This window comes from Chiloscyllium punctatum, chromosome 22, assembly GCF_047496795.1.
Source record: "Chiloscyllium punctatum isolate Juve2018m chromosome 22, sChiPun1.3, whole genome shotgun sequence".
NCBI lineage: Eukaryota > Metazoa > Chordata > Chondrichthyes > Orectolobiformes > Hemiscylliidae > Chiloscyllium > Chiloscyllium punctatum.
Window position 1 is genome coordinate 34,612,876 of NC_092760.1, and position 23,224 is coordinate 34,636,099.

The 23,224-nt window shown below is 41.3% G+C and overlaps 1 protein-coding gene across 2 annotated transcripts in view; it reads right to left on the reverse strand.

Annotated features, from left to right (window-relative positions):
* Positions 1-13,066, reverse strand: part of LOC140493494 (EF-hand calcium-binding domain-containing protein 4B-like) — a 114,884-nt gene extending 101,818 nt beyond the window's left edge. For both annotated transcript variants that reach the window (XM_072591987.1, XM_072591986.1), the window contains exons 1-2: positions 13,015-13,066; positions 7,554-7,805 (exon numbers count right to left, since the gene is read on the reverse strand). In XM_072591987.1, the coding sequence (XP_072448088.1) occupies positions 7,554-7,754 (201 nt within the window). In that variant the 5' untranslated portion in view covers positions 7,755-7,805; positions 13,015-13,066. The remainder of the gene's footprint in view (positions 1-7,553; positions 7,806-13,014) is intronic.
* Positions 13,067-23,224: the final 10,158 nt, after the last annotated feature.

Here is a 23,224-nt window from a genome sequence, read left to right on the forward strand (position 1 = left end):
CCAACCAGACCTTTTGACTGCATTAGAATGTTTAAAAGTTCTCCACATATTTTTTCATGCTGATCGGTCGCTTAAAATCCCATCATTTTTGGACTGAAATAGATAGACTGATCCCTACAGACCAACGGTTATACAGTTGGCAAAAGCATAGCTGTATTCTTTGGCTTGCTGGTTTCCAATGATGATTCATGCACCTAACTTCCTCATTATCTGTCACAGCAACTATTTGAAATTTTGTTCAGTGTCAAAAGCACAGTACAATCTGGTAATGTACTATTGCCTTTTGAGATGGTAATAAACAAGGGCAGAGCCTTCCAGGGAGTTGCATACAAGATAATTCATCAACCTGTTTCAAGAAGGCTGACTGTAGAAAGAGAAAGCATAACTTTAGTAGAGAAATCGATCATCTGAAAAGAATAGTTATAAGCAGTCTCTAGAGGAGGAGAGGCAAAAAAATTTCAAAAATAAACAAAAGGGTCTTGCAGCTGATAACATACAAGGTGAAACCCTGCACATAGTTCATTTATGGTTGAGCAGAAGGGTCAGGTTTTACTGGCCTGGACTACACTGGTAGTGGTGAAGGAATTGCTCTCATGGTTTCCCTTGCATACAGTTCCCCAAACACCTCTCCGCTTTCTTAGCGGGCATTTCCACTACTTGGGCATATGGTCAAGTACAGCACCCTCTTCAGGGGAATCTGTGGCTTCTGCAAACTGGAAAGCAACAAAAAGATTATTCCAAAACAAAACGGAGACATCCAGATTAAATTAAAAAGAGAGACAGCATGATTTGGAGGAAAAAACAACTCTGGAATGTTAATTTCCAGAGGCAATTAGATTCCATATTGGAAAAATTACTTTCAGACTTGCTGGACAACTACACTAGTCACAGTACTCCGAAGTCACATCGAAAGGCAGCAGGCCCACGTGAGAATCGTGGAGAAGTCAGAACAACAACATTTGCCAGCTGTTGTTGACTTACATTATCTTGGCTGCTCTATATGTCGCACCTCCCTCATGTGATCATTCAAAGTCATTCAGTTAACTAAGATTTGAAATATCTAATAACATGCACTAAGCAAATTGGGAATTCAGGAGAAAATAGGAACATTTTGCTTACACTTTCCATTGAAAGTCAAGTAAAAGGTAGATTATAAAAGCAAATGGAATTCAGGAGATCTGTAGTGTTGCTAAATATAATGTGAAGTGGATCTGACTGAACTAATTTGCATACAAATACAAAGCAAACTCAAAATACACAAACCTCAAAGCTTTATTTCTCCAAGAGACCGCTGTTCAATAAATTCAGAACAAGATAATCTTTTCTCATGCACATAAACGATGGAGCATTCTGCACAGTACAGCTAACCTTTCTGAATGCATAATGCATTACTTCCAAATTAGTCTAATAAAGATTTTTCAAACAGATAAATAGGAAGACAGAATTAGATCACATTGAATTTTTTAAAAAGTGCTTTTGTCTCACCTTTCAGGCGAAAGTACTATTTCATGGTCAAAATAGAGTTTGCAAAATAATTTAAGTGCATTGTCAACTGGACAAAAATTGCACAAAGCCCTATTTTCTTTCCCCTCAAAGGCTCTCCATGAAGATTACATTTCTGTTTTCACTAGCCCCTTTGTTATATGATAGAGTCACATAGTAACATTACTTTTTGCTTGTGTATTGATGCAACTCACACAGAAGCAGAAAATTAAACTTAAAATAACACAAGAAAAGCAAAAGGTTAGACACCACAAAACTTAAAAATTAGCAAAAGACAACAGACATGAAGGTTATCAAAAATAAATCTCCTGAGATACTTACTTCGACTGGCAAAAAAAAACATCCAAAATGCACCTTCCTAGATGGATCAGGTCACAGCTAATATCTTTTTATCACATATTCACAAAGTTTGAAAATTTTAAATAGGCAATTACGATTTATTTTAATAGTACCTCAGTTTTCATCTGAGGTATCCACTGCAATAGTATCCATTACAATCTTCCCCATAGAGTAACTCTGAAACATATGCAGTCTTATGCTTGAGAAACCTCATTCATTTGTGAGTACTTCATTCCCTTAGTAATTTAATGTTCATTTAGAACCTAGTTAGTGTTGCCATGTCTGGCAAGTTGGAGGAAGAGCGCCTCATCTTCCGCCTGGGAACCCTCCAACCACAAGGGATGAACTCTGATTTCTCCAGTTTCCTCATTTCCCCTCCCCCCAACCTTGTGTCAGTCAAATCCCTTGAACTCAGCACTGCCTTCCTAACCTGCAATCTTCTTCCTGACCTCTCCACCCCCACCCCACTCTGGTCTATCACCTTCACCTTGACCTCCCTCCACCTATCGCATTCCCAACACCCCTCCCCCAAGTCCCTCCTCCCTACCTTTTATCTTAGCCTGCTGGACACACTTTCCTCATTCCTGAAGGGCTGATGCCCAAAATGGCGATTCTCCTGTTCCTTGGATGCTGCCTGACCTGCTGCGCTTTTCCAGCAACACATTTTCAGCTCTGATCTCCTGCATCTGCAGTCCTCACTTTCTCCTTCCCTTTTCTCAACCAAGAATTCCTCTCAATTGGTTCACAAGGCAGTCTGCTGGAGGCATTCCATTTCAGTGCCCTCTCCCAGAATAAAGAGGTCCCACCCACATCCACATTAAACAGATCAGTCTCCCCCCATTTCTCTCACCTCCACTGAGTCATTGGATATCAAAGATATTGGAATCTAGGTTGGTCAGGATAGGTAACCAGAATGGGTCACCAAAGCAAAACAATTAATAACTCGTTATTTATCCTCCATTTTCCACCTTCCAGCTCTGCACGGAGCACATACTTATCCAACAGTTTTACTCCACCCAGTTCCCCTTTCCTGTAATTCCCGTTCTCTCGGAATCTCTCCCCTCACCACAGAAACTCACCTAACTATATTCACGACCATCATCGTCTCCTCTCAAAGTCTGCATCACTCGTGCCCATCCATTTTTTCGTCTCGATCATTGGTATCCTTGACCCCTTACAGCACACAGTGTCCACAAACTTCTTCACAACAAGGACCTGATCTGATCCTCATCTGAACAGGGGCAGGAACACGGAATGATTTTACCTCTCCCTTTCTGTACCTTGTAGTCCCATTTTTTTAAAAAAATGCTTGCTAAATCTAAGTTACTATGGACACTATGACAAGAGCAGATCAGAGGCTAGGAAGCCTGCAGCAAGTAACTCAGCTCCTGACCAATAGTCCCTCAAACATTTTTTCACTGCACAAATTCAGAGCAACGCACTGACCTCTGAGACATGTTGGCTTTGGACCAGGTGCCTGACTGAATCATTTACTGGAAATATTGCTCCTGACTCCCCAAAGCCTGCCTATGACCTACATGGCACCAGCCAGGGCTCCAGTGGCGTTCTCTCCAATTAGGTGGAGGGCTGCAACTTCACCACCACCCAAGAATCTCGACACCAGCCAGGGCAAAGCAATCCGGTTTACGGACGTCCCATCCACCACCTTCAACATTTATTCCTTAGGGATTGTTTTCAGGAGGTCATAGGGACACCAATTCCGAAAAGGTCTGGGGTTGATCTACTTGAGAATACTTTCAATATTTAACAAAAAAAAACTTGTACAATGAAAGGCCAGCTCAGCTTTTCTCTGGTTTGGTTTTAGCAGTCTGGCTGTTCACTGAATACAGTCAATACAGTTTTGAGGCTGCTGGTCCAAGAAACAGCTACATGGAAGAAGGTGTTCCATGTCGCGTCTGTCATCTCTCTCTCTCTCTCTCTCTCGTAAGACCCTTTCACCTTTTGTGCCAAGGGGTGCTTATGGGGATTGATGAGTATTTGGAACAGCATCATTAAATTGGGATAATCTGTCGGGTTTTCAGTTAGATTGTTATTCGGTATTCTGTTCTCATTTGTTTGTGTTTCATTTCGGTAATCTTGTAAATAAATTCTGTTCTGATTAACAGTAAGGGGTTTGACCAACTGTATCACTCCTGGAACATCCACCATACACCTGCTTAAAACAAATGGCAAAGTTAAGGTCTGGGCTACTTGAAATGTTTGGAGGAATTCTGCCTTGGTCCAGAACGCAGCAAAATAGTCCAAGGAGGCAGTTCAGACCATCTTCTCCTGGGCAATTATTTCTGGCCTAGGGTAAAATACCAACATTCCATGAGAATTTTTTTTTTTAATTAAAATTGTCAAATTGCAGAACATACAACAGTCCAGATAGTTCAGGTTCACTGGTCATTACAAAATGGTTAATATGTGGCAGCTGCCCAGACTGGACTGGAAGCAGATACTTGCAGGTAAATCTGTGTCAAAACAGTGGGTCACATTCGAAGTGGTACAGGGCAAAAAGATGATAAAGTGTTGCACCAAATGCTCTTTGAAATTGGGCCATGGTGACACTTATGACCCCAGAAGGCTGACGGACTCAGGGTAGGCAGTCAACTGGGATGGGTCCCATGAAGGTTCAGTCATAAAAGTAGCCAGATTCTTTCTGAATGCCAGCATGGACTCAAGGGGCCGAGTGGGCTACTCCTGTTCCCAATTCGCATGTTCATGCGTCATGGTGCATCTCACCCACTCTGTTCTTTGTCTTGGTCTGACACCAGGGGCCACGTTTAGGTAATGGCACAAGTTTACAGTCCAAAGATGTGCAGATTAGGTGAATTGGCTGTGCTAAATTGCCCATATAGTGTTAGGTGGATTAGTCAGACGGAAATGGGTCTGGGTGGGTTACTCTTCAGAGAGTCGGTATGGACTTGCTGGGCCGAAGGGCCTGTTTCCACGCTGTAGGGAATCTAATCTAATCAAGTTCCACAGTATTCACACCTCAGATCAAAGCGGGAGGCAGCAGTCTTCCGGGAAATCAGTTGTTTAAACTGAAGGTGTCGTCAGTCAGTCAAGAGTCAGCCAAGAGTGGGCGGCACGGTGGCACAGTGGTTAGCACTGCTGCCTCACAGTGCCAGAGACCCGGGTTCAATTCCCGCCTCAGGCGACTGACTGTGTGGAGTTTGCACGTTCTCCCCGTGTCGGTGTGGGTTTCCTCCGGGTGCTCCGGTTTCCTCCCACAGTCCAAAGATGTGCAGGTCAGGTGAATTGGCCATGCTAAATTGTCCGTAGTGTTAGGTAAGGGGTAGATGTAGGGGTATGGGTGGGTTGCGCTTCGGCGGGGCGGTGTGGACTTGTTGGGCCGAAGGGCCTGTTTCTGCACTGTAAGTAATCTAATCTAATCCAAACTAATCAGGGATGGACAATAAATGCTGACCCAGCCAGCAATGCCCAAGTTCCAGGAGTGAATTTTTTTTTTTAAATCCAGTGAACATTGGACATCAAAGGGACATACAGCATTGGATAAAAGAAAAAAGGAAAAGGGAAGCTTATGGAAGATACCAAGAGCTCAAAATAGCAGAAGCCCTAGAGGAGTAAAGAATGTGAAAGCAGAAACTATGAGAAAAAAATGGAAAACAAAAAAAAAGGCATGAAAGGATAATGGTAAAATAAAAGGTTGTTCTTATGTTATTTTACAAGTACATTATGGGAAAAAGGATAACTGCAGAAAGAGTAGGGCCCAATAATGACCATAGTATAATTTGAGAATGGGGCCAGAAGACACAAATTTTAATAAATCCTTGCTGTCAGTGTTCAATAGTCAGAGGGATAATGTGGGCATAGAAAATCAGGGAGAAGGACTAGGATATGATTAAAGATATTAATATAGACAGAGGCAGTGCTGAGTCGTCTCACAGGCTTGCAAGTAGATAAACCAGTAAGACTGGGTGAAAAAACATATCCCAGGATGTTGACTGACGCAAAGGAGGAACTAGTAGGGACATGAGCTATAAGTTTTAATTTCTTTCTGGCCACCAGAGGACTGGACGACATCCACTATGTGGTACTTTTATTCAGGAAGGAATAAAGCAGAAACTACAGGACTCCGTCTGATCTTAGGTGGTGGGGAAACTATTGGAAGAAATTCTAAGGGACAGAATTAATCCTTACTTGAAAAGGAGAGAGATTAACCTAGAACAGTCAACATGATTTTGTTAAGGGGTGAGGTCGTGTATGATCAAATTGATCAAATTTTTCAAAGAGGTGGCCAGTTGTGTAGATTATGTCAAATGACCTTACCTACTGGGGCTTCAGCAAGGCTTTTGACAAGTTCCCACATGGGAAATGGACTATGAATGCAAGAGCCCTTGGGAATCCAAGGAAAATTGGCAAATTGGATTCAGAATTGCCCAAGTTGCAGGAAGCAGAGGGGCAGTAGTTAAAGGGTGTTTTTTGTGATTGGAGGCTTGTGTCCAGAAATCCCATCAGAGTCAGTGCAGGAGCCTTGCTTTTTCTGATATGCTTAATCACTTAGGCTTGAATGAGAAGGGTTGATCAGTAAGCTCACAGATGACAAATTGGTGGGGTAGCAAACAGGAGGGAAAGCCTTAAATGACAAACATGTAGACGAGCCAGTCAGATGCATTGATCAGTGGCAAATCCAGAGAAATCAGAGTTCAATCCAGGGAAGTGTGAAGTGATGTGCTTTAGGGCAGGACAAACAAGGTAAACTAATTCACAATGAACACTAGGACCTCAAGAACCTCAGACTCAGAGGGATCTGAAAGGAACCAATGGACGTGTATACCAAGAAGGTAAATAATTTGGTGGAGACCAACCAATAGCACCCTAGTTCTCAGCTCTTGGGAAAAAGACCCAGCTCTTTAGCATCTCCAAGCTTTAACACAGCTTTCCAAAAGACTTTTTTTAAAAAAGTCAGCTTGCTAATAACCTCTAAAGGGCACAAGCAGAATATTTTAAAGACATTCAGAAACATACATGAATAGGAAAGGTTTGGCAGGATATGGGCCAAGTGCTTGCAAGTGAGATTAGTTTGGTTGGGAACATGGTCAGCATGGACCCATTGGACCAAAGGGTCTATTTCCATGCTGTATGGCTCAAAGTGCTTCCTGAATTTAAAAAAAAAACGCTTTTAAAAATATTGAAAGCTAACAGAACTTCTTCACTTTAAACAAATTAATATTTATGCAAACAAGCACACACACAATATACTGATAAGCATTTTTTAAAATATAAAGCAGCAAAGGGTTGAAGATTGTCCATAACAGCAGGGAAAACTCTGCTGTTTTTCAAAAAAAAAGTGTTATGGGATATTTAAAGTCAACCTGAAAACACAGACATTTAACATCACATCTCAGATGTAGCATCGTATGTTGTGCAGCCCTCTTCCAGCACTGGGAGTGCCAGATTCATGATTTTGCTCCTTAAACCTCAGCAACTGGACTTGAAACGACAACAAAAATACCACTGACTGGTGCAAGACCGACACCTCGAACATAGTACTCAGATTTCACGACATAAATTGTTCTCTTCCCAGGCATCCCCCAAAGCCAACCAGCCTATCATTTCACAAACTGTCATCTTCTATTGATCCTATCAACAACTGGCTAGCATTCACCGGAGATCATCCATAAATAATATTTTTACATTGTAGAACTGATTCATCAGGGGAATGGAAGTAGAAAGCTTGGTACCTGCATGTCCCGCTTGGTGATGAAGCCCTTCTCCTCTTTGTCACACAACTGGAAGAGTTCACGAGCCTTTTCATAAGTCTCATGGTGAGTAATGCGTCCACTTGGATTTGACTTGGTGTCCTGGGTATCCCCTACCGTGTTGGGATCCACTCCTTCTACAGACCAAACATCAGCCGGGATCCCTCTCTTTCTGTACATCATCTAGTTGGTGCTCCAGCCCAGCAAACAGCACACAGCCCAGTGAGCACGCCGCTATGAGGGACAACAACAAAAGGTGCATATGTTTGCATCACTCATTGAGTCGTCGGATATTAAGTAGCATCACTTAGCAACAACCCACTTAGCGCTGATTTGAAGGTTCTGAGTATTGCTGCTAAATCAGTCAGTTCCTTTGACCAGCAGAGATGGGAAAAGAAAATGCAGAAGGAGAAACAAAATATAGATTTATTGGGAACCAGATCAGACTTAGAGATGGCAACCTACACTCCAGAAAGAAAAAGCTCCACTTTTGAAAAAAGTTGGTGAGTCAAAGAACATGGGAAAAGTGGGACACTTAGACCCTAGAGAGTGTGTTGTGCTGTATAATTAGATTTCAACAAAATCTCCACCTTACTTCTGTCTACCTGCCTTAGTTCTGTTTCAGTCCTTGCCTCAAAACTTTACCAAGCTCGGATTTGACATTTTGAACGGCTGTGGCTTCAACAAGTTTTTTTTTTGGCAGAAAGGAGCCCAGGATTTCCACAGTTCTGTCAATAAATGCTTCCAGACATCATCCCTGTGCTAATTTTAGTGCCACAGTGAGATAGAAAGAAATGTGAAAACAGGTTAATCTGGAAACCGGCAAAGTGAACAATGTCACCGCCTCCCCGATTTTGGACATCGTGAAAACATCACCAGACTAGTCATTGGAGGAAATGGATTCAAATATCAACATGATGGTTGGTGAAATTTAACTACAAATGAATAAAAATCAAATTGAAAAGCTAGTCTCCGTAACGATGCCAGTGACAGATATCATCAAGTATCGTAAAAGCCGATCTGGTTCAGTAATGTCCTTTAGGGAAGGAAATCTGCTGTCCTTTTCCAGTCTGGCCCACACAACTTCAGACCCATGTGAATGTGGTTGACTGTGAAATGACTCCTGATAAAGTTAGCCAAGCCAGTCATCTAGTTCAAGGGCAATTAGGGATCAACACCAAAATACTGGCCTTGCCAGCAATACTCTATATTCCAATAAAAAGACAAAATGATCCTACATCCTATAAGCAAGGACAAACTACATGGTACAAATGGAGAGTAGATTTATGTAAATGCAAGGATTACATTCCCAAAATGACGACATGATTATGAATTTGTTGTTACACCATCATAATAACCACTTCTATCCATTACACACTAGGATGGCACAGTGGCTAGCACTGCTACCTCAGAACACCAGGGTTTGACTCTACCCTCGGAGGACTGTGTGTTTTTTGTTACTCACGCTCTCCCTCTTTTGCACCAGCTTCAGTGACTCAGTCCATCTGCTCGCTCTCTCTCTCTCTCTCTCTCCCCCCATGATATCATCCGTCTTTTTTCTTGCTCCCCTTCGCAGCTTCCCCCTGGATCTGCAGGAGTTTCCCCAGGTGCTCCAGTTTCCTCCCACGGTCCAAAGATGTGCAGATTAAGTAATTAGGCCATGCTAAATTGCCCAGTGTCCAGGGACGTGCAAGTTAGATGGATTAGCCATAGGAAATGCCGGGTTACAGAGGAAGGGTCGGGGGTTAAAGGGATAGAGTGCAGGGTTGGGGCTGGGTGGGACTTTCTTTGAAGGCTCAGTGTGGACTCAGTGGGCTGATTGGCCCACCTCCACACCTATAGAGATTCTATGATTACCATCCATGTTAGATTTAGCACTTCCATGTTTGGGGATGGGATAATGGTGATAGAAAGGTGGAGTGAGCCCCGTGGGCAGCCATCCACGTGGTTTTGTGAGAAAAAAAAAGAAGGAGAAAGATGTTTGACTTCATCTGTGGAATACAGCAACCTTGAAGCTGTGAAGGGGAGCAAGAAGAAAAAAAAGAGACAGATGATACCATGGAGAGAGCAGGTGGACTGAGTCGCTGAGGCCAGCGCAAAAGAGGGAGAGAGTGTAAGCAACAAGCAATACAGCAAGGGAACAAAGAGTGCACAAAAGAGAGAAAGCAAGAGAGAGGAAAAGAGATAAAGAAAATTTGGAAAAAAAAAGAGACAAAGTCAAAAGCTTTTCATCTCGCACGCATCAGGCCTGGGACACAATAAACCAGAACCTTAGAAAGGGGACACCAATTTATACAGCATGAGACGAGGGTGCTGAGGCAGCATGGAGATGGTTGACTATCAGTCAGTCTTTCTTGAAGAAGGGCTCATGCCCGAAACGTCGATTCTCCTGCTCCTTGGATGCTGCCTGACCTGCTGCGCTTTTCCCGCAACACATTTTCAGCTATCAATCAGTCTTAACAGATTAAATTCAGTCCAGGCAAGTCAGGCTATCGGTCAGTGCATTACCATGGGAAATGCAGCCAGGATTAGCAGTCACCATTGCCTTTTCCTCAAATGAGAGCAAAGTAACTTATGCACAAACTTATTTTTTCCAATCAAAAAATACATACATTGTGTTTTAGCATATGCAAATTATGTCCCATTCCACATTTGGATTTCTTGCTCCCCAGTCCTGATGAATGCAAGATGACAAGTGTGAACTTCATCTCAGTTTTCAGGCAGTGAGAGAACTCAGACAGAAAATACCACTTTTTATACCAGATGACGTACTCAGTGATTCAGCATGGTTGTTGCTTGGATTGGAACAATTCAGGGATGAAGAGAGACTAAATAGACTGGGGCTATGTTCCTTAGAGCAAAGAAGACTGAGGGGAGATCCAGTTGTGGAGTGTAATTCTATGAGAGACATAGACAGGGTGGATAGAAGGAACCTTTTCCTTTTAGTAAGGGGAAATCAGTAAGCAAGGGCACAATTATGGGGTAAAGGGCAGGAGGTTTAGAGGAGATTTTAAGTAAATTGTTTCATCCTGAGGTTTGTGGGTATCTGGAACTCACTACGTAAACAGGGTAATAGACACGGGAACTCAAGACATTAAGAACGATGAATTATTGAAATGCCATTGCGTACAAGGTTATTGGCCAAGTGCTGGAAAATAAGATTAGAATACAGGTAGTTTTGGAGATAATGCACATTTCAGCAGTGCGATTGGCTATAACGTCGCTGAAGAATTAGAGAACGGTATGTTCAAGAATGCTTACCTCCGTTCACAATAGCACGATTCCAGTGGGGATCAGCTGATGTGCTTTGTTCTGCATGTGAGCAAACACCTCTGTGCTGTCTGTGCATGAGCCAATGCCAATTGCTGACAGAGTCACTTTCTGAGAGAGGTATTGCATGGAGAGCAGCTTTCTTATATTTTTTGAAAATGCACTGTTAAATTTTTGTTTCATTAAATGATGAATTTATACTTATATTCAGGCTGTACTATACTTTGCATTAGGCTTTCAGGTGATTGAGCCAGAAATTTTTTTTCTGGTCTGCCCTGAACCCCATAGGCCCTATTATTTATAATAAGCAATTTTCTATTAAGCGAGATTTCACTGGAATGCAACTATGGCATTACAGGAGAACTACCTGTAGGTGGATGTTTGATGATTAGCATGGACAGAATGGGCCAAAGGGAATATTTTCATCCTGCAAAAAGCTCCAGGATTCTACTCCATGACTCTAAATGTGGCTTTGGCAGAATATACCACCTCCCAAGAGGAGATAACAAAATACCTTTTGAATTTCAAAGTGATTTTTGATTCTACCTTTCTGACCTGGGTTTTCCTCTGTGTTTTTTTTTTAAAAAAAACACAATCCTTTCGTGAAGGGAAAGAGTAGCCATTATGAATTTTAATTAACGGCCATATTTCAGACAGACATGAGTGCAAATGTTGATAAGCATTTCACTTTATATGTAATGTGCGTCTCCATGTATGACTTTAAGGTTGAGAGTTTACTGAATTATTTTAATTTTCTCGGCCACAGAAGTTGGCCATCTGGGAGATTTTCCAGATATTTGATATATGAAGGTCCCACCTTAAGTATCACATTTTTTTTAAACTTCCAAAAATTGATCTAGCTATGTGGTTTCCTCTAAAAAAAATCTCAATAGTTCTCAGATTATCAGCCAGTTCATTTATATTCACGAAATCAGTAAATGTTTCTGGATGTATTTTGAAATTACTGTTTTCTATGTTTGTGGGATGACTACTATTGCTCTATGATTTTACTGGAAAATGTTTGGGAGCATTTAACACCACTTTCTTGAAGACAATTATCTTTTTTAAAAAAAGGGAAGAGCCAAGTGAAGTACCAAATGATAGAAGAGAAGTTCTGGAGTGTATACACAGGTCTACTTCCAAAGGCAAAAGGAGGAAATGGAGACAAATCAGGATTGGGGAAGCAAGGCTGTTGTCCTTGATTACACACAGAGCAGGGTCTCTCTGACAAGAATATAATCTCCAAGGTTGGTGCAGTGGCACAACTGCTGATTGTAGTGCTTTTACTGGGCACATGGTGGTTCAGTAGTTAGCATTGCTGCTTCAATGCCAGGGACCTGGGTTTGATTGCAGCCTTGGGTGATTGTGCAAACTCCACACAGACATTCTCCACGTCTGTGTGGGCTTCCTTCAGGTGCTCGGTTTCCTCCCACAGTCCAAAGATGTGCAGGTTAAGTTGATTGGCCAAGTCCAATTGCTGGATTAGTGGTGCTGGAAGAGCACAGCAGTTCAGGCAACATCCAACGAGCAGCGAAATCAACGTTTCGGACAAACTGAAATGTCGATTTCACTGCTCGTTGGATGCTGCCTGAACTGCTGTGCTGTTCCAGCACCACTAATCCAGTATTTGGTTTTCAGCATCTGCAGTCATTGTTTTTACCAAGTCCAATTGTCCCTAGTGTCCATGGGTGTGCAGGCTAAGTGGGTAAGCAGAGTTGCAGGGATGGAATAGTGGAATGGCTATGGGTGGAATGCTCTACAAAGGGTCAGTATGGACTTGATGGGCCAATTGGTCTGTTTTCACACTGTAGGGAATCTGATGATTCATTCCCATTGTGAGCTGTAGTGACATTTTCAGTTCTCCAAGAAACCAACTGGATCTCCACATACACAAACAGGAAACTAAAAGCAGCAAAATAACATCATAAAAAGAAAAAAAAAGGAACTTTGAACAGAGATTGGAACATTCGCGTGGGATAAAAGTTTATTTTAAAATTGGCTTAATAACTAATGAATCATTTACTCTGTAACTATAACATTAGGGTCAGCTCTGTCCATGAATTTGTGTTCATCAGATTGCCAATAGATATCCAGATTTGTCTGTTAGAAGGTGTGACCATTTAGAGGGGCTGGAAACAGCAATACAAGAGCAGGAAAAAGTTGAAATTCTCACCTGATTTCCAACAATGGCAGGCTCCACAATGCAGTTTTGTGTTTCTGCCTCTAGGGAAAAGCAAGAAGTTTAATATTTCCATTCTATTCTGCACCTACCTGGCACCCTATTGATGCACTTAATTAGAGGAACACTGATAGTTTTCCAACAACAGGGCTCTGCAAGGTCCACCCAATGGCAGCTTAACAAATAAAACCATAAGACACAAGGGCAGAAATTAGGCCATTCAGCCCATCGAGTCTGCTCCGCCATTCAAATCGTGGCTGATTGGGGTTGAGAAACCTTTATCCCCATAACCCTTGACAATCAAAAACCCTATCTATCTCCAGCTTAAATATAATCAATGATCTGACCTCTAAATTCCATAGATTCACCACTCTCTGGCTGAAGAGGTTTCTCCTTATCTCAGTCCTAAAAGATCTTCCCTTTAAGGCTGTGCCCTCAGGTCCTAGTCTCTCCTACCAATAGGCGTATCTTCCCAACAGCCACTCTGTCCAGGTCGTTCAGTATTCTGTATGTTTCAGTTAGAATCCCGCTACCCTACTTGCTCTTGTATCTAATAGCTTGACCAATAAAATGCAAGTATCCCATATGCTTTCTTTAAAGAAAATAGAAACGGAACTGGTCTTGTCAAATAACAGTGGCTACAACAGCAGGTCAGAAGCTAAGAATACTGCAGTGAGTAACCCACATCCCAAATTCTCAAAGCCTGTCCACTATTTACAGGGCACAAGTTAAGACTAGGGATGGATAGCATCAAGCTTCTAGAGTGTTGTTGGAGCTGCATTCATCCAAGCAAGTGGGGGGTATTCCAAGACAAAAGGAGTCCACTTGATTGGCACGACATCTACAAACAACCACCATTTACAAGAAGAAAGATCTTTAGATAGCACCATCCAAACACATAGCTATTATCATCTAGAAGAAAAAGGGCAGCACCACTGAACACCACTGCTTGCAAGTTCTCCTCCAAAGCCACTTACCATCCCAACTTGGAAATATATCATTCCTTCACCTATCACTAGATCAAAATCTTGGAATTCCTTTCCAAAGGTCAACCTACAGCACATGGACTGCAATGGCTCAAGGCAGAAGCTCACAATTACCCTCTCAACAGCAGCTAAGAATGGGCAATAAATGCTGGCATAGCTAATGATGTAATGCCCCATGTGCGTATTAAAAGAACCCCTTGACATGTCCTGCTGCCTTTAAGGGTCAATAGACAAGCACAAATGTTCTGGTGATAATTCCCAGTACCCCACTATTCATTGTGTACTGCCTTGCCTCACTCGACCCCAAATATCTCCTTGCACCTTTCATATTTAGATGCATTTACCCAAAGAAACAGATAGACAGCAGCTTAAGAAATGTTCATTTGAAAGGTAATGATGCAATATAGCCAATTAAGTCTTGTGCTAAAATTAGCTACAGATTCTCGACACCACTCAGTAATCACTACTGAGAAGGACGAAAAGGGAGGTGGTATTATAGACAGAGTCTGGGATGTCTTCCAAAAAGGCATTCTAGCCAGCAACCAACTATTAACTTGGGGAGAAATCTACCTTGGTACTGAGCAATAAAGCATCAATTCATTCCCAAAGGGTGCACTAACCTACAGAAACTAAATGCAATCTTTCCGTCAGATGAGAGATTGTGACAACAAAGCTACATCTCTGAACATGCACTGCACCAACACTATTCTAATCTGTTGAAAATAAATAAAACTTCTGCTATCACATTACAATTTCCATAATGCACCACCCTTCAACAGCAAAAGGTGGGACAACATTCAAAAGCAGATTTCTTCACGTCAGTATCACTCTGATGTTGCTTAACTGGGATGAAATAGGTCGAGTTAGCTGATAAGAACGAACAAGAGATTTAGTCACTAAAACTGAACAGAAATATTCCAGGTCAATGACATTAAAAATAGTTTAGAAACAAAACAAAGAAACCAGTTACAGGAAGGATTCCCCTGTTTTAAATGCAGAATTAAATCACTACAGATGGAATATCTCAAGTATTATCCTATCAAAAGTTTCTAAACTGCAACCAACATGGGATTCTGCCATTTTGTTAACTGATTTGAGTACCTATACTCCCAAGCTAGTGCAACTCAGGATCATCATAAAATAAAACAAAGAACTGTGGATGCAGGAAATCTGAAACAAGAAACAGAAATTGCTACACAGAGGGAAAAAAAACAAAATAGCCGGTCTGGCAGGATCTGTGAAGAGAAAAGTAGAGCTATCATTTGGAGTCTGGCAACTCTTCATCAAAATCGACAGAGATCAAAAGGTCTAATGGAGTGTGTTACTGGACTTGAAATGTTAGCGCAGTTCAGAGACAGCCTTAATGTTTAAATCCAGTCTTTAACATGGTTACAATACTGAGGGAATTTCACAAGAGAACTATCAATCAGAATATGTCACCAAGACAATAAGGTGATGTTAGGTTCCCAAAAGTGGAGTCAAAGATGTAAGTTTTAAGAAGCATTGTAAAAGTAAGAGTTCAAGAGATTTATAGAAGGAGGCACTAAGGCTAGAATTCAAGGTTACAGAGATCTCAGAGGCATGTAGTGTCGTTGAAGGTTTCCCTGATAGGGAGAGATCAATACCACAACATGATTAGGGCTCAAGAATGTCCTTGCATCATGAATTATGAGCAGCTCAGCGCATTTCTTTTTCCTGATGTTTTATCCTTTTCCTCTGTGTTTCCTGGGGCCCCGAGTCAGGGAATGGGGGTAATGGGAATTTTACTGAGGTGACCCCGCATTTGGCGTGAAAATATCAGTTCAGGGTGAGCAAGAGGAGCACTGTTGCTCTCTCAACTCCATCTAATTGAGGGTGAGACAGGCTCCTGAAGCCGGAGGGCTTCTCAAATTAAGACAAGCAGTGCACCACACTGAACAGCGGGTGGCACGGTTGCTCAGTGGTTAGCACTGCTGCCTCACGGTGCCAGGGACCCGGGTTCAATTCCCACCTCGGGCAACTGTCTGTGTGGAGTTTGCACATTGTCCCCGTGGGTTTCCTCTGGGTGCTCCGGTCTCCACCCACTGACCAAAGATGTGCAGGTAAGGTGAATTGGCCATGCTAAATTGCCAGTAGTGTTAGGTGGATTAGTCAGGCATAAATGTAGGGGAATGGGTCTGGGTGGTTGCTCTTTGGAGGGTCGGTGTGGACTTGTTGGGCCGAAGGGCCTGTTTCCACACTGTAGGTAATCTAATCTAAAACTGAGCAGGTGCTTCAACAAAGACCTCTCGCCAAACTTTTTTCAAAGTCTAAATTTTTAAAGTCACAAGCGGGCCACAACTATTGGTATTAGAGGTGTTCCTGTACAGGGTGGCCTTCGGCTTTATCTACACCAAGACATGCTAGCCATGTACCCTTCTCCAAGCAGTTGAAACCACCAATCATCAGTTCAGGAGAAGTAGAAAATCCCAGGCAACCTTACTTCAGAGCCTTTAAAAGCCTATTAATGAACCAATTGGCTGGCTGGCTCAATAATGCAAGTTGCCCACACTTGCTGCTGTGCAGAATATGGTTGGGGATCTAGCAAGCCACTGAAATTGGTACTTCGAGCTTTATCCATATCAGTTCCCAGCATTGGCCAAGAATTCTACACCAGTTAACCTTCAAATCCTGGCTCACGTGAGCCAAAACAATACAGTTACAATGCATTCTGTTGCTGGATGGACAGGTTCTTTATTTAAGTGGCCATAGCATATCCCTGTGCTGAGCAAGGCCTCACTTTCACTCTGAGGGTTATTAAATTTAGTTTGATGTACAGTGCAAAAGTACGCACTAGCATTTCCAGGTCATGAGCTGTCGTACATCACAGGAATTAAACTACTGAATGCCACTGAAGAATATTGCTCCAAAAAAGTCAAAAGAAAAGCTAGGATGTGTGGACTTGAGAGAGCAGCAGTGCTCCTCTTGCCTCTACAAAACTCACCATGAACTGGTATCAGCCTGTACTCACCTCCACCACGCTCACATTCCCGTTGCCCCTTATATTTCCCTCCTCATGCATTGACTACCTCTCCTCCAACCTCCACTGGAGATTCTGCAGAACTTGGAGCCAGTTGACATTGGTTAGAGTGGACCAGCAACTTGCTTGTGTTATTACGATGAGCCCAGAGAATGAACATAGGACAGTACCAAGTGCGCACTTGGGGATGTGGGGTGTAAATGTACCTGCACCCCAGTGAGTTGACCACCATAAAGGAATGTCTGCCTGACCTCTCCCATTCCAAGAACTGATCTGTGCTGCTCAACTCTGCACTGCAGACTACATATTTTCATAGGGAAGCAAGGACATTAGCTGCAATTTTTTTAAAAAGTAAAGCTTAACAAAAGAGAAAATCGCACAATTATTCCATGCTCAGAATCAGACTATTAGAATCAGACCATGAAAAGTAGTTGTTTAACACAATTCTCTGCTTATTTTTGTAACTTCATCATCTTTCCAAGATGGTACTTAGAACTATAATTACTCAGTGCAGACAAGAGCCAAACGCAGCCTCATTTTAATGAGCCAGAAAAGCGAGTCAGTGTCCCTATGAAATATTCATGAATTGTCTATAAGTATTCAGGGACAATGCCAACGGAATGGGGCACTTACTGTTTAAAAAGTAAGTGTTCCTTGCCTTAGTATTCATTGGAGTGTCAGCAATGCAGCTGGCAGATTGTGAATGCTGACATAATTTATTTGGGCAGAGATATTAACAGAGGCAAACCGACTGAAAATAATAATTGAACCTGATCATGACTGATCTGAATTTTAAAAAAAGCCTCCTGCTCACCGACAATGAAGTACCTACTCCTGTTACTTATGCAACAACATTGGCAGCACAATATAGGTAAATAGATTTAATTAACCAGAAGGTTCTGATGCAGTGAGCTCGTTCGCACACTGTTCTTCCACCTCTGAGTCACGAATTTGAGCTCAGTCCACGTTGATGGGATGAAGACCATCTCACTTTGTTGACTGCATGTATCCTATTGAATAGCAGTTCTAATATTATTTCCATCGGGATACCTTAGGCCCAACAGCCCAAAAGGCCTAAAATTCAGTAGGGGGGGAAAATTTACATCTCATTCAAGGCCTTGCATGGCTGATTTTAGCAGCCCCCATCTGGGGGAAGCTAGGCAGGGAATTGGTTAAATCACTGGAGGAGACTTTTCCTCAATTTCTAAACAAGATAAGCCCAACTGTAATTTTACTTTACCAGTGGAGTCCACAGATCAGGCTTTGATGATTTAATCTGGGGCCCAATCTGTTACTTTGACTTGACTTTGGGGAGTGGAGAGGAGGATAGGGAATGCAATACTTAAGTCTTCCTGGAAAGCTGAAAGAACCAGGGGCAAATCAAAAGGGGCTCAGCAAAGTAAGCTAGGACGAGGCTGCCTTCTCCCTCCATTTCCTGGGATTCTCCTCAGCCCTCAACCTTGTCCTAGCTTCCCAACTGGGAATCACTTCTTGGAACCCTTATCTTGTGCTGGAGCTTATCGCTCGGATCTATTTGTGGTGATCTCCTTTCAATTGATGTTAACAGTCACTTCCTGAATATTTTTGCAGCCATTTTGATTGAATTATCAGCCGGAGACATCTTAATGAGGCCTGAATGCTATTGTGCTGCATCCTGAGCACTTCCTTTCAGCATAAATATCTTTCAGTATATCAAATAAGGAAATAATGATAAAAGTTAGGAAGTGAACATTGAATAATACATTTATTGTGTTTCAGACCGTTTTGATTTGCATAATTTATTCAACTCTTTTGCCATCAATACCAGATTTGATCATAAAATGAGATGATTTTATAATTCGTCTTGCACCAAGTTTAAAGTCCTAACTACATACTCACTGCCATTGTGAATATTATCCCAGCATCAGGCCATTTTAACGTTGTAGCCTTAAATGTGTTGCAATGGTAGCAGTGATGAATTTGCCAGTGTAGGTCTCCATTTAATAGACTAGTGAAGGAACTAAAGCAATTGATCCATCATGTCTTATTGATAATATAATGTTGCAGCATCATTAACATTTATTTATAGATCTTTAGACTGCCAGTCAATCACAGATCTAGATGTTTGGCAACTCTGTAACAAATAATTAATAACACATAGTAACCGAGGTTGTTCCTATCACTGCATTTAATATGAGTCACACTTTAACGATGAAATATGAAACAAAGTCCTGCAGAGAGAAGGAGAAAGGTCATCTCGTACAATCATAAGAAATATTAGATTCTTGGTTTAGAAATAAAGGTATTCAGTTTGTCTTTTTATCATCTAGGCAGGCAGGAGAGATGACGGAAAAAGCATTATTTCAATCTCCATGATGATGTCATGACATAGTGGTGCATTCCAGCACCATTAACGTCATCACGACACAGATAAATAAAGGAGATTTCACTTTGTCTTGAAGGCAGTGAGAGGAAAGCTTGTAATGTATAACACTTTTCATGATCTCAAAATGTCCCAAAGCACTGATGTGGTGTAGGCCCAAGGCCAATTTTCACACAAGACACCACAACAAACTTTGGGATAAATGATTAAAACATCTAGCTTACATGATGTTGGCCAAGTTATAAATATTGACCAGGGAAATCTCTTGTTTCCTTTTTCACAATAATGCAAGGAAACTTGTGATTTAGGTGTGGCACAGTGGTTAACACTGTTGCCTCACAGCTCCAGGGACCAGGGTTCAGCTCCACCTTTGGGTGAGTGCCTGAGTGGAGTTTGCACGTTCTTTCCTTGTCTGCCTGGGTTTCCTCTGGATACTCCAGTTTCTCCCCACAGTACAAAAGATGTGCGGGTTATGTGGATTGGCTATGGTAAATTGCCCCATAGTGTCCAGGGATGTGCAGGCTAGGCTATGGGAAATGCAAGGTTACAGGGATAAGGTTGGGTGGGGAATCTGGGTGGGATTCTCTTCGGAGGTTCAGTATGGCTTCAATGGGCCAAATGACCTGCTACCACACTGTAGGGATCCTATGCTTCTAATCTAACCGTTTTTTAAATTCACTCATGGGCACCGGTGGTTGGCAGCATTTATTGCCTGTACCTAGTTGCCCTTGAGAAGGTGGTGGTGAGCTGCCTTCTAGAACTGCTGCAGTCCACGTGTTGTAGGTAGGTATCAGTGCTTCCCCAAATTGGCATAACATTAATTTAATGATCCACATCTAAGAAAGTCTAGTTTCAGTGTTACAACATCAAAGTCTTGATTAGGATTGACTTAATAATAGAGCAATAACCTTCAAGGTATGTGCTGGATAGGTTTGTGGTTATTGTACATTTCTTACACTTTAAAAACTTTAATGGTATTGGAATGAAGACACATGACCTGTTTATAAGGTGAGGTCGGCAGGTATTTTAGGGTGTGATTGCTGGGAATGGGGAGAGGGGTAAGCTTGGTTGCAGTGTTCAGTTGAGTTCAATTTTGTACCTACTGAGATATGCCAGATATTAAACAGCATAATACTTTCTGGGTAAGTATGCAGTTCAGTTCCACTTATATGGTCCAAGTCTTTGCTCTGAGCTAAGCTTTGGAGACAGTCACTGAAAATCAGCCCATCAAAAGTGAAAGATTCCTGAGGAATTTCCACATATGCCTGTGTGCCAAGGCCTCCAGAGGATTCTCACACTTATCTCCCAATTTATGTTTCATCACCTTCAATCCAGACATCAGAAGACTTAGGCCATTATCCAAATTTCTTTCTGATTCTTTTGACAATAAGCTTAAATGCATGTCCTTTAGTTTCTGGCCCTTTTTCCAATGAAAACAATTGCTCCTTATTTATTCCAACAAATTTATTAGCATGTCTACTAGCTCTCAAGTTCACTTTCTATACCCTAAGAATAATCCCAGGTTCTCTCATCTTTGTACAATACTGAATTCCCTCCCCTTCTGGATTACGTCTGATAAATCTGATGTGAACCTTCTTCAAAGCTTTGAAATTCTTCCTAAAGTGCAGTAAACTAGTCACTTTCAAAGGAAATTGAATATATACTTGAAAATGATACCTTGTATTCCCAAGAAAGAGCTGTGGAGTCTTTCAAAGTACGCATTGTATTAGCATACCATGATTAAAGATTTATCTTAAGTAAATTGACTAATCAATCACCCTCAATCAAGGTTTGGATTTCACTTAAAGCTGCACAAAATCGTCAATAAACTTTAGTTATCATGTTAAATAGATCGCTCTGCACTCTCTGCATCAACATTTAATTAAAAGTTAACGAAGTGCATGTTATTGTTAAAAGAGCTGTTCTAAGCCTTTGGTACTCACCTCATTAGTGAAGTGGCATTCATAAATGAGAAAAGTTTCTTTATCTGATGGAATCTTACGTTTATCAGTGCCTCCCAGTGAGTCAATTATTGTATATTGGGATTTTTTAAAGAGATTTCAACATTATATTGTTGAATTTGTTACAACTCTTTCTGTAATATTGTTATCATTGTACAAAAAACTTACAGTGCTGAATGACAATGCAGTATCCAGTCTTCCTGAAGTAGGATAAATTCTGTGTCTATTTAAAAAGGAAACCAATTGCACCCTTTTTACGTGCTAATGCATTGCCATAAATTAATCATCTAGCTGAAAAATGTAAGTAAAAGTGAAGCTTAAAATGTCTAAAAGGATGATAAGGACCTTGATTTATTAATCTAATTTCCCAGAACCTATCGTGAGTTTCACTATTCGTTTTGGGGTCGGTAAATGGAGGAATCTAAAATTTCTCTTGGTCACATTTTGTGGAACCAACTGCAAATAGCCTATCAGCTTTCGTACTGATTATTAACGTTATGAAATGAACTTGAAAACAAAATAAGCAAACTTCTGTCAGTGAATCATAGAAATGAAGAGTACAGTAAGCATTTTCACATGCATCTTCCACCGAGCAGCTCAGGTGCATTTCTAGGTGGTTTCTTTTCTCTGCCTTGAGAAATATTTACTCCACTTACTGTTGTTCTGCAAGACTTGTTATAGGCTCAGAATATCAAGAGACAGTCTGCTCCCAGGGCCACTGTCAGTACCAAGCTGCAGTGAGTTGTGTATGAATTGCCGGCTTTTTCAAGGTGAAATTAGCTAAAGTCTATTGTCGATTGTACAAGCAAGATGGTCAACTCTTCAAACTCAGGATGAAGGATGGGAGGAATCTTTTGTTCCATTTTTTTGCCTTTTGTTACATTTGGAGAGACAGGCTTGGATGGTATGAAACACATATTTGGTGGAATAAAGCCTAGGCTAAGAAAGATACAGGATAAAGACAAGTTGCAGGGACTAGGCGTGTGTTCCCTTGAGATTAAAAGATTGAAGAGTGATCTCACAGATGTGTTGAAGATGATTAAAGCATTTTATGGGGTGCATAGAGATAAACGATTTCCAGTACAAGAGAGCATAACATTGTAATGACATCCAAGCTATTTAGCACTGATTTGAAAGAGCAGTTCTTCACTCAAAAAGTGGTGGAATTCTAGGGCTCTGTCCTTAAGAAGGTGGCTGAGGCTGGGTCAGTTCAAAATTTAAAACCAGAGATTGGTAGCTTTTGTTAGGTAAGTGCCTTAAGGGACATTAAACTAAGCGACAGAATTAAAATACAGTGTAGTCATGATCAAATAACATGACATAATAGTCTGAAGAGGGTGAGTAGAGTGCTGGAAATTATTGCACGTGAACTCATTTGCTAACGGTGCAAATGATCTGAAGTTGAACCTATTTTAAGTGTGTCTGAATGGTCTATTACCAAACCACATACTTAACATAAAACATATTGAGCTATCTACAAATTTTCTTCTATCACGTCAGGCCTTTCAATCACCTGGTGATTACCAAAACAGTGTAAAGCTATTACTGCGTGAGTGTCACAACGAGGTCAAACTTACAGATAAAGATTCCTTTCCTAAGTTAAAGACATTTAATCAATATTTCTGAAAACCTATGTATTGTTTTTATATGAGGACGATATGGATTGGCATTTTACAAAATAGTCTAGGGTACAAAGATACAAGACAAACTCTCAATAATACTTTTGATGCAGGTCCAGTAACTTCAGAGAACAATACTGCAAATCACTTCAATTAATTGCTAGTGTTTTTCACGATTATGGAAGTGTGAACATTTGGATGCAGAAATCCAGTGTAGTTTCTCATTTAAGTTAGTTTCAGACAGTAGAGTCAAATGTTCAACACAATTACCTAAATTG